A 17,121-nucleotide genomic window follows, 5' to 3' on the forward strand; every position below is an offset into this window, starting at 1 on the left:
CTTCTTCACTTTCTGCCATAAGGGTGGTGTCATCTGCATATCTGAGGTTACTGATATTTCTCCCAGCAATCTTGGTTTCAGCTTGCGCTTCCTCCAGCCCAGCATTTCTCATGATGTACTCTGCATATAAGTTAAATAAGCAGGGTGACAATATACAGTCTTGATGTACTCCTTTTCCTATTTGGAACCAGTCTGTTGTTCCATGTCCAGTTCTAACTGTTGTTTCCTGACCTGCATACAGATTTCTCAAGAGCCAGGTCAGGTGGTCTGGTATTCCCATCTCTTTCAGAATTTTCCAGTTTATTGTGATCCACACAGTCAAAGGCTTTGGCATGGTCAATAAAGCAGAAATAGACATTTTTCTGGAATTGTCTTGCTTTTTTGATGATCCAGAGGATGTTGGCAATTTGATCTCTGGTTCCTCTGCCTTTTCTAAAACCAGCTTGAACATCTGGAAGTTCACAGTTCACGTCCTGGCTTGGAGAGTTTTAAGCATCACTTTACTTAGCGTGTGAGATGCGTGCAATTCTGCAGTAGTTTGAGCATTCTTTGGCATTGCCTTTCTTTGGGATTGGAATGAAAAATATTAAAAAGCAGAGACATTACTTTGTCAGCAAAGGTCCATCTAGTCAAGGCTATGGTTTTTCCAGTGGTCATGTATGGATTTGAGAGTTGGACTATAAAGAAAGCTGAGTGCCGAAGAATTGATGCTTTTGAACTTTGGTGTTGGAGAAGACTCTCGAGAGTCCCTTGGACTGCAAAGAGATCCAACCAGTCCATACTAAAGGAGATCAGTCCTGGGTGTTCATTGGAAGGACTGATGTTGAAGCTGAAACTTCAATACTTTGGCCACCTGATGCGAAGAGCTGACTCACTGGAAAAGACCTTGATTCTGGGAAAGATTGAGGGCAGGAGGAGAAGGGGACAACAGAGGATGAGATGGTTGGATCGCATCACTGACTCAATGGACATGGGCTTGGGTGGACTCCGGGAGTTGGTGATGGACAGGGAGGCCTGGCGTGCTGACATTTATGGGGTCGCAAAGAGTCAGACAAGACTGAGCAACTGAACTGAACTGAAAAATAGGCATTAACCAATACAACAGAGGGGAATCTGGCCTAGGAAGTAGCTTGAGCAAAGGAGAAAAAAACAATGATACACATTTGAAGATCTACAAGCTGGAGAGGAGGATATAAAACTAAAAATGACAAGAGATAGATCTTGTAAGGAAACAAGGGCTGTATCAGGAGAACTTTTCAGACTCTGCTAAGGTAGAAAATCAGATAAGAATTTTCAGTGAAAAAGTAATACAGTCAGATACATGTTTTAAGTGTTTTAGCTGTTGGAAGAAAGGATTTGAGGAAACTAAGGTGTCAAGCAAAACCAACTGGGAGGTGATCATTACATCAAAGGGATACAGTGAGTTATACCATCTGTTTAGTCTCAAAGAGCACTCCAGGATGTTAATGCGGATGTTCCACTGCCAGTCAACACCTTAACAGGTTACAGGGAGCTGACAAACACATAAAATAAACCAACAATGCAAATTTATCTTATGCTAAATACCAAATGAGTAGAAAATTATGAAGTTCAGAAAATGAAAAAATCACAGTGATATTAAATTATAAAAAAAAAAAAGATTTCCCAATGCAAGTGGGAGTCACAATTTACACTTAGAAAACTGGACATGGCCTGAGATATGTACTGATATTTGATCTCTTTTTTTCCCCTTTTTAAAAAGAATCCATGGTATGATTTTAAGAGAGACAAAAATCTACCTTTCTTGCTTCTCTTGGAAATCAGGAGGCTTTCGTTAACACTAGGTTCCTAAACTTTGACACATTAGTGAGTGCACGCACCTCACTGCAGGCAAACATTTGCTAGTTTTGACTTCCTCTGTGTGTGTGCTCAGTTGTTTCAGTCGTGTCCGACTCTTTGCAACCCCATGGACTATAGCCCACTGGGCTCCTCTGTCCATGGGATTTTCCAGGCAAGAATACTGGAGTGGGTTACCATTTCCTCCTCCAGGGGATCTTCCCAACCCAAGGATTAAACCCACGTCTCCTGCATTGCAGGCAGAATCTTTACCCACTGAGCCACCTGGGAAGCCACTGACTTCCTAGCCTTCCCTAATACAAAGAATGAATGTTAATTTCCATTTATCGTATTTGCAGTATATAAAAAATTAGAGTAGGGAAATACTGTAATAGAAATTACAGTATGGAAATAGTTCCATGTACCTTAATTGCTATCAAAGAGGGAAAATAAGAAAGATTAAGATTATAGTAATTTGAGAAAAATGGGAATACATACACCTGACTCAGTTCATCTGCTTTCATTATCTGTATGCATCCTCTAACAATAATTAGAATTTGTAACTCCTCACACAGGTAGTGAGAAGACCTCAAACTAGTACAATAAACAAAGTACAGTCTCACTGATGGAGCCTACCTTAGCAGCTACATAGAACAATAAGGAAAATGAACTCAGAAAATATCTCATGCTTCACTTAAAGAAGAGTGGACGCTAAATTAGATAACTGAAAGCACATTATTTGGCTTAATGTTTTCATGTTCTAATGGTTAGAACAGAATAAACAAACACTTGAGAAACAAAATTTCAATGCTACCTATAACTGCCGACAGAAGGTAAGAAAAAGTATTCCACTGAAAACACATTAGAAGATTAACAGTCAGTTAAAATAATATGAGTAAAACAGAATTGGGATTAAGAGGTAAGGTCTTCAAAGAAAACATATATACAAATAAATATTAAATGGGATGAGAAGGACACTGAAAAAGATCTTCAAGGACACTAATAAATGAGAGCACAGCTGGAACCCCATGTGGAATGATGCCCTGTAAGAGCAATTAATAAGGGAAGAATGTAGCAAGCAGTAAGTGTAGTAATGCCTGGCCTTTGAATCAGCCCTTATAAGATATTTAAAATCTGCCTTAAAAAAATTATAAAAACAAAGTCCTTGCAGAATCTTATTAATATGGTAAAGAACTGTAATTCAGGGAAAAGTTCTCTGACTTTAAAAAAACAAAACAAAAACTGAACTATAAAGTACATAAAAGATATGGCAACAAAAAGAAATACTAAGAAGTAATCAACAAGAAAACAAAGTGTGAGGAATTATGATATTCATGTTATTAATGTACTGTTTACTGTTAATCAAAAAGTCGTTAGTCTGGTGATCTAAGAACTGTATGTAGGTATAAGCCATCTTCATTATCACTAGGTCCTTAAGAAAATAGAAATCAATTCTTGAGTCAAATAAAAATAAATTTTTAAAACAGCTCAAAAAATATCACTTTTCTTCCAAAACATTTTTAGATCAAAGTTTTCCAATTAGTAATTGTACAGTATATTTTTTCCTTTTAATAATTAACACAAACTTACATTTTGCCTTCATGTGGATCTTCTTCCCGGCCCTAAAGGGGACGACATTAAGACAGTATTTCATGTAACTATTAATATATTTTTGATAAAATTAATAAAATTGTATCTTCAAATATATCTACACCCTGACCTTCATATTTATTTATGTATATACAGGAAAAGGTGTTTCTGTTTATGAAAAGTCTTTTCCAAACTCTTCCCCTTAGTCCTCCTCTCTCTCTGTGATTATTCTAGTCCAGGCACTTTTCCTTCCTTTTCTGAAACTATTAACAGTAGCCCGACTCGTGTGACTACCTCTGTGCCCCACGCCACTCCAATGTGGATTCATCAGTTGCAACTTCAACTCTGCCCTGCATTAAGAAACATCAAACAAAACTAACAAATTTTAAAAACAAGACCTTTAATACTTCTCTACTGCCTACAATTCCTCACTTTACAACCAGAATCCTTTATCATATGACTCAAGGCTACGTTTTCTATCTCATTTCTCTTTTGGTATCTATATACCGTAACCATGGTATACAGAGGCACATAAACTGCCTCTTTGCTAATCTACATTCTCCCACCACTGTAGCCTGTTCTTTGTTACTTAGAATGCCCTTTCCACTCACTACTTCCCTAGGTATTAGTTAAAACCTAAACTGTGTACGCAGGATCTCTCAAACACAGTGCCTACTCTATAACACTGCGTCCCTAAAACATATATGAACTTTTACTCTGAAAAGACATCTTTCTTTTATAATCTCTTGAACTTTACCTTACTCTATTAGATATTGCTATAATAACTGGGTGATGTTAATTTCATTATCGTGGCTATACACATCTTAAGACCTTAGTCATTCTTTGTTAACACCAACTACCACCAAACCACTAGCACAAAGCTGGGCATGTAATTCTCACTGAGTATCTGTTGAACTGCAGTCCTAATACCCAGCCAGTATAGCGTGGCATCAAGTTTCCATTGACTAATAAAGGTAAGAATAGAAAAATGGACTAAGTATATGTAGATTTATTAATACTTCTCTCAATTTGGTCCTCACTCAAATATCTAACCAAAGTAAAATCAAACACTTGCTAAATGCCTTCTATACTACAAAACACTAAAAAAAAAAAAAAAAAAAAAGACATAAAAACAAAATACAATATTTTCTTACCCAGAGTTAATTATATGAGATTATTACAGAATAAATTTATTTTACAATGTAATGGGATACAAAGTTAACAAGGTGCTATGGAAACACAGGAGGAAACAATTTAGCCTCAGAAAGCATAAAATCTCTCTAAAAGAAAAGGCAACATCTGAGCTGAACTGAGAGACAATCAGATTTCACACATCAGATCAGTCCAGCAGGGTAGGAGTGTCAAGGAAGATGGAAAACAACCAGCATAGAGACAGCCGTTCATTCAGCAAACACTGATTGACTGCCTCTACCTTCAAGGCATTATTCTGGGCAATGGCGACATATCACTGAATCAGAGACAAAAATCCTCAGACAGCTTATATTCTAGAATTAAGACATAACAGAACAAATGTGTTTGGAGAATGGTGATTAAAATTAGAATGTCAAAGTGGAAAATCTCTCAGATCTAACTACCAAACCACCTGTCTGAAATCTAGATAATCACCAAATGGCTCTTTAACCTTCAAGGATTAACTATGTGCCAATAAAGACCATTACCAAAAATCATTCTAAATATTGGAGAAAAACTGTAATTTTAATTTGGGATTATTCCACTACTAATTCAAAGTAGGACCATATTCATTTTTTTTGACCATATTCATTTTTAACAGCCACATCACATCGTTAACTCATATTGGACTGTTAACTTGTTCTTTTTTTCTTTCCTTTTATGTTAGGTCATGTCTCCTTATCTCAAACAGGATTTTTTTTTTCTGTATTCATCAGGTAATTTTCACTTATCCTTATTAAAATTTGTCTTGTTAAATTTGACACAGAGTCCCAAGAGCTTGAAAGAAAAGTTTAACTATACTTCAATTCCTTTAAATAATCAGCATAATGAGGGTAGGTGTGTTACAACAGGAAGAAAATTCAACATATTATGAAGGAACTTTTTAGTAAAACTAACCTAAGATAGTAAGATTCTTCAGTTTGAACATGCCTTTCCCATAGAGAATAAATACCTCTTCTGCTGTAGAAGACAGAATTCTAATCTAGGCCTTAGTTCTAATCCCAACTCTTCTACCTAAGTAACGATGTGACTATGAGTATGGAACGTATCATACCATTTCCTCAACTCTTCCCACTTTTCCTCAGTATGTTTTACTTCTACATATCAAGATCTGGCTGCCAGAATAGGCAGACAAGAGAATTAATAGCAAAGAAAAATATTCTCCACTGCCATCCTCCTGGAACAATAATCAGGGCACAGATTTCAGCATATTACCAGGTTCAAGGCATAATTTAAAAGTAGTCACTCTGAAGGTTGTGAAAAGAATAACAGAAAATCATTCCATCCTGCTGGACAAATCCAAATGAGTGAATTCCTAAACTATAATACAACGTTTAATATGTTTCGGTGATACTCAATACTGTATTTGAAGTGGAAACGCTGCTTGAATGCTGATCTGTATCTAAAAATGCATACATAGAATTATTTATATTGTGTCTAAGACTGCTGATAATGTACTTTGTGATGACACTGAAAACAAGTCAAATATTCAAAATATAAAACCATGTGATAATACATGTGTAATGTAACTAAATTTCTCCAAGGTAATTAGAAAATTATACATATATTTGGGAGATAAAGAATCTGAAAGCAAACGTGTGCAACCATTTGAGATTCCACAGTTAGTCTGACATAATATCATTTATGAGGAAGACCAAGAAGACTTTTAAGAAGGGATACAAACAAGCACAAACGTTAATACATTTTTAATTCTTAGAAACTCATGAAAACTTTCTGAAAATTGGCAACTACAGAATGATGTGGTTAACTTGGATGTGCTCTTTACAAATAAACAGCATTTACCAACAGCAAATGCATTTTAATGAAAAATTACTTATACTTTTATGAAAAACCTTAATTCATAAGTGCATCTATAGCTGATTTCCCTGATTATGGGCAAGTTTCAAATTTAAGAAGTATTTAAAGTTTTAAGAAGGAGAAGAAAAAAATAAAACTTACCACCTCTTCTACTAAGTCTTCAACAATAAGACCTTGTTCATCTGTTCTTAGATTTGTAACCCACATCCATCCATCTTCTAATTCGTTATGAACAATGAACATATCTCCTTTTAAGAAACTGAAAATAGTAATTATGAAGTTATCAAAATTAAGTGAAATCTTGAAACATGGAAATTTATATGATCATATACCACATCACAGAGATAATACTATAAAAATGCAAGGGGTTAAAGTCAAATACCCTAGATTTTTGTTCTGTTTCTGTCATTATTTATACGTAAAACTCTGAAGATACTTATAAATCTGAATCTTAATTTCATCTTGTGTAAAATGGGCTTAATAATGGTAACTGTACTACCTATATCACTGGATTATTATTAGACTCAAACTGGAATTTATGTGGACAGTAATTATACATATATTACAGCTTTGGGGGTGTAACTACAAGAAAACTGAATTTTAAAATTTAAGTTTCAATGTTATTACTCTTTCAAAAGTAATTTAAACTAAAATTATAAACATTAACTCATTCTACATACACAAGTTATTTATAAAAAGTTTATTTTAAATAAGCATAATTAGCCTTACCACACAGATGCTTGTGAAACTAAACATTTCTCTCATTAAAAAAAAAAAACAGTAGGGTTTATTTAATTCACTCAGCTATCCACGGAACAACAAGTACAGCACTCTTTCTCCAAAAGTGGAACCAAGGGGTATGAAAATGCATGCATGTTTTTTCTGTCATCAATATCCAAGTGAAGGGATATATATACACACACACAGATAATATAGTTTATTTTCATTGCTGTCTAGATGTTTTCAATCTTTACCCAATCACAGAACTAAAAAATTGTTAATGTATTTCATCAATATAAAACCCATTAAGAATTCCTTGAACTTTTCCTTTTAGGCTTGAACAAATGCTTTTGAGTGATTAAGATTTTAAGATTGATTGGATGCTACCACTAGCCCTGTATCTGTATCATTATCTGTCATATATATGTATTTATTTAATCTATTTTCCTTTCAATCTTAATATTCAAACCAAATATTCAAACTTAATAAACAAACCAAAGTTGTAGTAAGTAAATCTCTTCTAGTGTCTTTGAAAACTTTGTTTTTCTCTAGACTATCTGAAGCTTCATTGTTACTTGGAGTAGTTCAAAAATAAAAACTGTTCATCACGCTTGAAATACACTCTTTTTGAATAGTACAGAATACTGCCTTCTACCTTGATTCTAAAGGTCTTAACAGTGACCAATATTTTACTACCTGAAAGGTGGCAGCCATAACCACTTAGCCAAATAAATTGTTCTTTTCTAGAACCAAATAGATACATTAAGAAAATAATCATGAGTAAGTAAAAAGGGAGTGCCCATGGATAAGAAGTCAAAGAGAAATGAGAAATGTCATGTTTCATTTTTGGTCAAATGCAGTCATAAGAGTTTTTTAAGTTGTTTACTTCTTTTATTGCTGTTATACTACCAACTTTTTATGATGCAAAAAAAAGAAAAAGAAAATAAAAAACTTACTAGCAGCTAGTAATACAACATAACATAATCCTAAGATTCATTATGTATTATTTTGCATTTTTCTTCAAAACAGGTTAAAGTGCTTTATTAAATTTTATTAATCTTCAGATATTTTTCCTTAAAAAAAAAACAAACAAACAAACCACTTCTCAGTTATTTGTGTGTGTTAGTTGCTCAGTCATGTCCGACTCTTTGCAACCCTATGGAGCCCAACCAGGCTCCTCTGTTCATGGGATTTTTCAGGCAAGAATATTGGAGTGGGTTGCCATTTCCTTCTCCATGGGATCTTGCCAATGAAAGAATCAAACCCAGAACTCCGCACTGCAGGCAAACTCTTTACTGTCTGAGCCACACCAAGGAAGCCCTCTCAGGTATATACAAATTTAAAACGACTCACAACTTCATACATATTAATGTCATTCTAATTTGTGTTTAAATTTTCACCTTCCTAGATCAGAAGTATTCAACTTTTGGAAGGTCTCTCAGGACCCATTTACACTTTTAAAAATTGATTCCCTAACAGGTTTTCTCATTCATTCATTTACATGAATTATCTATCTATTGGTGTTTACCATATCAGAGTTCAAAATGTAAATATTTAAAAATATTTATTAACTCCTTTAAAATATTAACATACCCCATTATCATGATAATACAAAGAGTAATTATAATTTTTACAAGTTCAGTAAGAATATTATTGTCTTGCATTCTTGCACATGTCTGGCTTAACTGAAAACTACTGGATTCTCCTGTTTCTGTATTCAGTCTTTGATATATAGTTTTTTTGCTTATAGTATATGAGGAAAATGTGGCTTTACACAAATACGTAGCTGTGAAAGGGATGAGTATATTAATAGCCTTTCAGATAACTATAGATATTCTACGACATTAAACCTAAAACTTGACAGTAGTACTTTCTTGGAGGTTGGTTATAATGTGGACTCTTAAACTACGCATCTATGAACTTCCTGTCCCACTCCAATAACATCTATTGGTCTATTTTACCCTTTGAGTAGATCTTTTGCCCAGCCATAATTTGGTAACACCATGCATTGATCACTTAGAAAATACTGTTTCACTGAGCTATGCAGACCCATCCAGATACAAATACGTTATACAGTATCAAAACATTACATTCTTCAATATCACCACCAATCTTGTCAGAAAAGTCATGAAGTATCTAGGAAGCTGTCAAACTCCTGATGGCAAATATAGGGTATCCAAAATTCTCATTTTTCCCTGAAAGCTCAAATTGTCATTGGCAACAAATACTGCCAGTTATTCCTCTTAAAAAAAGGTCAGATACTCAAGTCTGAATAACTATAATTTGCCTGTCAGTTATTCTCTCAAGTGAAAATGGTGTGCACAAAAAAGGTAGCCAGTTCAGCTTTCAATGTACCTCTTTTCCTCAAAACATGGAACTCTGGTATACAGTAGAGGTGCTTTGTGAATATGTCCCATCTCATCACAAAGATATTAAAAAGATATGTAGCCATAGGGTGAGATTTAGAAAATAAATATGCTTTCGTATCTCACCAAGAACAGTCATAAGTGAAACCAGTGATTTTGTTTAACCGCAAGTGTGGGGCAGTGAAAAACACTATGTATTTGTTACACTGTCTTGATTCGTGCTAAGGCACCAACAGTTTTACTGTCTTTGGCTTTTAGCACCTTCCAAAAGTTATCACTACATTTTAAATGCTGCTGTTGATTTCCATGAGAAGCTTTAACTCAGGGTCAGCAATTATCCAAAGTAGCGATAACATTTTACAAGTAAGAAACAAATCAGAAAGCTGGTAGCTTACAGAAAGATACAGATAATTTGATAACTGATTACCAAATTATATAGTAAATTTCATAATTATCAATTCATATAATAAATCAAATTCTACAGACATAATAAAAACAAACTGTATAAATTATATAATAAAAAAACAAAATTTACTATGTTCTATAGTTTTATACCATTAATAACAATTAAAATTATTCACTCATAATGTAAAATAAAAATTAAATCATCACTTGAGTAACATTTACAGATGAGGCATAAATGTCATGTAATAAAAATTAAAACAGAGTACCGAATATAATAGAACTCTCCTTACTTTGTAAGATAGTCTAATAAAAGCTAAGCTATTCTCCTGTCATCTTCACTGTGGCTTCTCTGATCCAAATCCACAGTCTGAACAGATATGCCAACACAGGGAGACAGGAACAATGGACGTTAACATTAAAGACATGCTTTGCTGGATGCTATTTCCTCAATTTCCAAAACTTTCCTAGTCCAAGAGCTACAAATTTTCAAAGTCTGTTTCAAATGCCTATAAATGAAAATATATTATAAAATACCTTATTTCATCAGTGTCTGGTACTTTTGTGTAAGGGAGAATGGCTCGGACACGCCTTCTATCTTCTACTGGCTAGAAACCATAAAAAAATTGATTTACAGAAGAAAACTTTTCTATGTCAAAGTCAAATTGGGTATGTCCACATAAAAAGTCAATAAAAATCCACATTATAGAATCCTAGGATCGAACTATTTTTTGCTGGGGCTCTAAAAATCCAAATCCTAGAAATGCTCATCTTGTTGTGTTTTTGTTTTTACAAAAATTCTTTTAACAGTATAACCAATATGTTTTTAATCAGGTATTATGAGTTATCACTAATTTTAAATAAACTCCAGAACATATAAAGTAAGCTTTCTCCAATGATGCATAAGACATTTCAGAATCTCAGAGCAACTTCAGCATTAGTACTATGGTATCAGTAATTACTCCTCACTTACTAAGAAATATTTGTTAGGGTATCATCATACAATATGATAAAAAATCTAGTAAATACAAAGTAAAATCACTCTTTTTTAAAAGAAGTTGCCAATTTTGCTCTGACACTACAACCAGAATTAAATCTTGAATTATATTATAATAAACATCATGAGGCACTGAACAAGAGCTAATCCTATTAGTAAAGTAAAATAATAAAGTTTTGAAAGACATTTCACTTGCCTCTGGTGGTGCAACTGGATAAAGCAGTTTTTCTCCTTTAAGCAAACAGGAAACATGACTGTAATAACCTATTAGGTCTGACAAAGAAGAAAAACGTCTTCCCCCAATGTAGTAATCTCCACACATAGCAATAATCCTATTTGTACAGGAAAAAAAATACAATATAAGAAAAAACTTTATAGTCAATTTTTAAGACCAAGTTCCATAGAAATTAGAAATCTGTAATTCTCATACTTTACCTACATCCCTGATTAAAATACCACTTATTAATACCTTCACCATATGCAAATTACTCGAGGCTATTTCTTTTTGAAAAGATATATGCATACATTTGAAATGAAATACATATCTGACTTATAAACCTCAATTACTTAATTCATTAAAATTTTATAAATCCATCCTCAGACATCTCTCCTTACTGTCCACATTTAAGACAAAAGAGCAATTTTAATAATTTTCTTAGGCTAAAAAAGTAGCTTACAGAGCTCTTGAAATATTTAGAGTATAATAATTTCACATCCCACGTGTGTGATGATAGTACTTTTAAAGTCTATTTTAAAATCTAAAAATTAAGGGTATACAAACACTTTATCATTTAACTTTACAGGCACTAGGTGATCTTTTTCAACATCTTCCATAAAAATGAAATCAAAGACAATACTATATGTAAATATATTGATACAGACTTTTACAGCTGTACTTGAAAATTCAGATACCTGTTTAAAGGAATGAATGTCTGGAAAGAGTTTCAGAGCAGAAAAGGTAAAATGAAGTAAAGGGCACTTTTAAAACACAGTTTCTGCATTTTCTATTACTCAGTGATCCGAAAGTATACATTTCCTTTATTTCTGCTTTACCAAAGTTTCCTTGTAATTCTTTGTACTTTAAAAGCAGTAACTATATTTATGATCAGCACAAAAAAAGTCCAATAATACGGTTTTTAAACAAAAATGTATGCATTAATAATATCTACTCTAAAACACTTATTAAATCATTTAATTGAAAACACATTTCTTTATCCATTATTAAATGTCACTAAAGCGGGTGTATTTATGAATACTACAGCAAAACAGCTATAGGACGTAGCCTCATAATAGGAATAAAGACTTACCTAAAATGGTTGACAACGTTCGTCTGGCTGAGAAAGGAAAGTACAAAGGACCCTGGCCTCCGATCACTCTCTCTTATAAGGTAACTGCCGGACTTCCCTGCTTGCCTGAGGCGTTCTTCTGCCATAGTTCTATCAAGTTTTCCATGATACCACCTAAGAAAGAAAGTTAAAACATTAGAATAAAAACAGAAACCATAAAATTACTATTGGTAGTTGAAAAACATACAAAAGACTTTGCATACCTACATGTAACAAACATTTACATTTTACTCTGAAACATTCATTCCAATTTTAACTCAATTATTTTTAATTTCCTAGTCTCTCAAAAATAATGAACTCATTTACTCATTTTTTAATCTGCTCTATAAACTCAGGCTTAACCAAACACCTCACATATTCACCTCTTCTATTTCTGCCCATCTCTCGAACCCCCAGGACTGTCGATCTGTTCAAGATACAAACTCTTCTTACAATCAAATGCCTAATTAGAAAAATAAGAGTAAGATGGACAAATGGAAATGATACTGTCTAAAGGCTACTATTCTCATTTTCCATTTCAATATGAAGCTGGTTATTCCCTTTGTCTTAAGATGATCCACTCTATAACCACACATTTGAACTCTTCAAACTTAACAAAGAGATGGAAAATAAATAATACCTTTGTCTCTCTTATTTTCTTGCTCTCAATTTAACTATCTTCTACCTACCATACTACTAGATGATCTGCTTAAATGAATGGCTATACCCCTAGCATCATCCACACTACCAATCTATGCCTATAAAAGCCACATGGATTGATATAAACAAACTGGAATTTTCATATGGCCATAGTAACAAATCTACAAAGCAATTGTTCTAAAGTGTTTTTACACTTTCACTGTATTAGTCATCCAAATTTATCCTTGGTACTTATAGTCTAACTTGAAACATTGAGAGGAAAACAATAAACATTTACATTAACAATACATTGACATACACATTATCTAGCCATAAATTGACAGTCAAAACTATTATAGTACTATGACTGTTTCTGCAAGCTTGATGTGGTGAAAGTTTACTATTCTTGACTTCTTAATTTAAAAAAAAAACACTTAAAACTTCTCACAAGAATTATTTTTAATTTTCTTCTAAAACCCAACCTATTTATTTGAAAATCTGTGTATAAGATAAATAAAATAATGAAAAAACAGTCATGGAGCTTCACTGTAACTTAACAGGAAAAATACAATTGTAAACCATCAGTATTAGAGGAAGAAGAACAACAACAAATAAACACTGCATTCCTCTAAAATCCTAGTCTTTACTTCAACCATTCTTTGAGGCTACTGACAAGTAAATTTAACTATTAAGATCTGTGTTTTTTAAAGTCTAATAGAAAAGCTTGGACCAATGATCATTTAAAGCTCTTTGAAATGCTCAATTACAGATGATCAGAACAAAATTTTGAAATTACAGTCTCACAGTGTATTTAGCTGTGAAAATATATGGTTCAACTTTGGAATATCAAACAGGTACATTCCTTATTACCTAAAGTAGTGGAGTTAACACAGAGAGCAGATTTACACATTCAACAAAGACAAAATTAAGGACAGTTTTAAACTATTTTTGTGTACTTGATATTTGTTAAAATTTCTGTTGTGTTTTAAGGAAAACGTCAAAATTAAAAGATTTTTTTAAATCTCATTTTGTGAGCTCACTGTAAGATGATACATGGAGGTGATTTTCAGTCTATGTACTTTTTCAGTCTATGTACTTTCTTTAAGATTCTGGCATTTGATCAGGTATTCAGTTCAAGACAAAGACTTAAAACTAAATAAACAACTTTTGTTTCCTGATTATTACTAAGTCCCTTTATGCAAAATGACCTTAAGTTTTGAACACATTAGGTAAAACATGTCAATTCTTGATTACGACTATAACAAAATTATAGTTATATGAGCATGTATGTAGTTGAATGTGATTCTCAAAAGTGTTCAAACATTCCACTGATACAAGTCTCTGTTCAAGGAAAAAAACTGAATGGTCTTACTCAAAAAACTTAGAATTTCTTGATCTATGTTCACTTCAAATTATCAAGATGAATCATACTAACAAGAATATTTTAACTGCATCTGCACAGATAAGATGGTTGCAATGACACCTCCTAAATGTCTTCAAAAGAGATTAAATGGACTGGTGAGCTAGGACTTTACCAGAAACCTCCATAATCATGGTTAAGTCTCCACACCTTGTACCTCATTACCATCACTTGTAAAAAGGGGGGAAATAATTTTCATCTCAGCCTCAAAATATATTAAATATTTGTCCTAAACTCCTTCAAAGAAACATGTAAAAATGAAAAAGCACTACCACAGGCTGTATAGGCACAGAATAACCAGTAGCTTCACAGAAGGTTGCACAGTATTATAAATAAATACATACAAAATTTGATACATACAGATTATAAACAATATACACAGACTACAAGACTAAATCAACGTCATCAATGAAAATCTTAAATTTTATACTACGGCGTAACTGAATGCTTAATTTGTGGATCACCTAAGTCTCAGTTATCTTCCTATTTTCCAGTCTTGTTTACTTTCCATCTAATTTTGGGAAGAGGACAGGAAATACCAATCTTCGTTTCTGCTAAAATACTGATTTTAAGAGGAAATTTCTTTTCCCAAAACATCTCTTTGAACTTTACAGATCACACATATTAATTGACACTGGAATACTCCCATTTCTCCTGGCAATTCTAGACTTCTAGAAGCCCTGAAATAGCCTAATTCCACCCCAAAGTGGATATATATTTTTGGAGGGATAGCAAGGACAATATGCATTTGAGATGATGTGACTTAAATTTGCCTAATACTTTAATAGTAAAATATCTAATGTTCTCCTATTTAAAAGTAAGTTATCCCTCTCTCATGTTCTATCTCTCTTTTAAGGAAGATTTGAAAAAGAAACAGCAGGAAATTTAAGAAGTAAATATATTTTTCTCAGCTAGTTTTGCCATTTTTTGTTAAGAAACTTACAAGCAGACATAATAGACACTACACAATCACTGTATCTAAGCTAAAACACCAGAGATGAAACATATTAAATAAGTTAACAAGAAAAGACAAGTTGGGCAAGCTATAGGATCATCTTATTTCTAAATCTAGAATCACATAAATGTTTTTATAAATGCATGTTTTACATTGGTGCAGTATGTTTAAGGGACTTTGGAGAGGCTAATCAGGTAGAATAAGAAAGAAATCTGTACAGTAAGAAAGCAACCTGGTGTGAATATAGACAGACGCTTAACTCAAACTACGTATTTAAAACTAACCTGACAATACTAAATGGAAACGGTCTACTACAGTAGAAAATAATTAAAATAGTACTATCAACAAACATCCTTTGTCTAAAAAGGAAACTAAATTGAAGTTCCTAGCAGATCACTTTTACTTTCCACTATGCTATTCCTCCTAGTTATGTCGCTGACCGACACCAAAGTTCTGAGAGAGAGACATATATGCCGAAATCTAACTGCCAAAAAATTTCTTATCACCTGAATCACCTGGAACTCTGTGCCTGATCATATCATGAACTAAAGTTTTTCTGTAACTCTCAAAGATGGGTTAATCAGATTTTCTCACACATGCTGTCCTCTCTGAAATTAAACTGGTTATTTCAGACTGGTAAGACATATACTAAAGACATGCTAAAACTACTATAAACTTCCTGCAACTTCCATTTCCTCTTAACAAACACATTTCTTACAGTTGTACAGTGTAAGCTGGTGGTTAACAAAAAAAAAAAAAAATGGACTTTTTAAAGGGGAAAGTAAAGATACCTTACAGTAAATGATTTCACTCAGTCTTTTTTCCCCACATCACTATGCAGAGAGACTAAAATCTGGTCACTAGTAATGCACCTGAACAATCATAGACTAAGTCTAAGAGGTGTGGAACCCTTAGACCAACTACAGTAAAATTAATATTCATGTGTATGTTCGACCTCTTGAGTATACTTGTATGCTGAGGCAAGTAAGCAGTATATGTGTGTGTGTGTCTCTATGCATCTAGTTGTATATCTCAGATTAAACTAGCTCATGAAAAGAGTAGAAATTCTATTTCCTTTTGCCACAGGTGACATATTTACAGGGTTTTGGACCTGGAGATTTACCTTCTGGAGAAGTATTTTTAAGAAAACAGTACTATTATATATTCACAAATTCAGTTTACTGACAGACTGATCCTACTAAAGGTAGGACCAAATAACATGATGCTTATGCAATCGCAAATTTTCAGTGAAGTGCACTCAATCAAGATTGTCTCATTCTCACTAACCTAACTTCTATCACCCAAAAAAAAAAGATAATGAAAGGTAGAGAGAGCCACACTATCTCCAAAAATGCTGTACACTTATCAAACATGTTAAAGAAATTTTTTAAAAGTAACAAAAAAAGGAAAACCATAATACTTACTAGCAGGAGTCTAACAGTTCCCACCTCACATCTTCCAGCTATTGTTATCTGTGAAATTTCATTTATCAAAAAACTACCATTTTTTAGTTTAGTTTTTCTTAGAACAATTTTTTTTTTTTTTTTTTTAGTTTTTTTAGAACAATTATAATTCATGCCAGTAACTAAGAACATGAAAAAGGGGCAACAAAATGAGACTAGTGACTATCTGGTCCAATGAATGCATTACTGTAACACAGTTGCAAACTACCTTGAAGGGCAGTTTTTCTTCTTAAAAATACTTAAAAAAAAAAAAATTTCACAATGTTCGATCTAAAACTTTGGAGGCTATGGTGATTCAGTGGCTACCTATTGCAATTACAACATTTCTTAACCTGTATTTTAAGATATATCTTTAAAATACCGAGTCTGAAGTTTAAAAGCAAACTTTAGTCGGGCATGGTCCAACAAACTATGTCCATG

At 33.1% G+C, this 17,121-nt stretch overlaps 1 protein-coding gene across 1 annotated transcript in view; it reads right to left on the reverse strand.

Moving 5' to 3' along the window:
* Positions 1-17,121, reverse strand: part of RASA1 (RAS p21 protein activator 1) — a 112,544-nt gene that overhangs the window by 42,419 nt on the left and 53,004 nt on the right. Inside the window, exons 2-6 of the mRNA XM_043464708.1 lie at positions 12,207-12,359; positions 11,096-11,231; positions 10,440-10,510; positions 6,556-6,673; positions 3,406-3,437 (exon numbers count right to left, since the gene is read on the reverse strand). Of these exons, the coding sequence (XP_043320643.1) occupies positions 3,406-3,437; positions 6,556-6,673; positions 10,440-10,510; positions 11,096-11,231; positions 12,207-12,359 (510 nt within the window). The remainder of the gene's footprint in view (positions 1-3,405; positions 3,438-6,555; positions 6,674-10,439; positions 10,511-11,095; positions 11,232-12,206; positions 12,360-17,121) is intronic.

Source organism: Cervus canadensis, chromosome 4, assembly GCF_019320065.1.
Source record: "Cervus canadensis isolate Bull #8, Minnesota chromosome 4, ASM1932006v1, whole genome shotgun sequence".
NCBI lineage: Eukaryota > Metazoa > Chordata > Mammalia > Artiodactyla > Cervidae > Cervus > Cervus canadensis.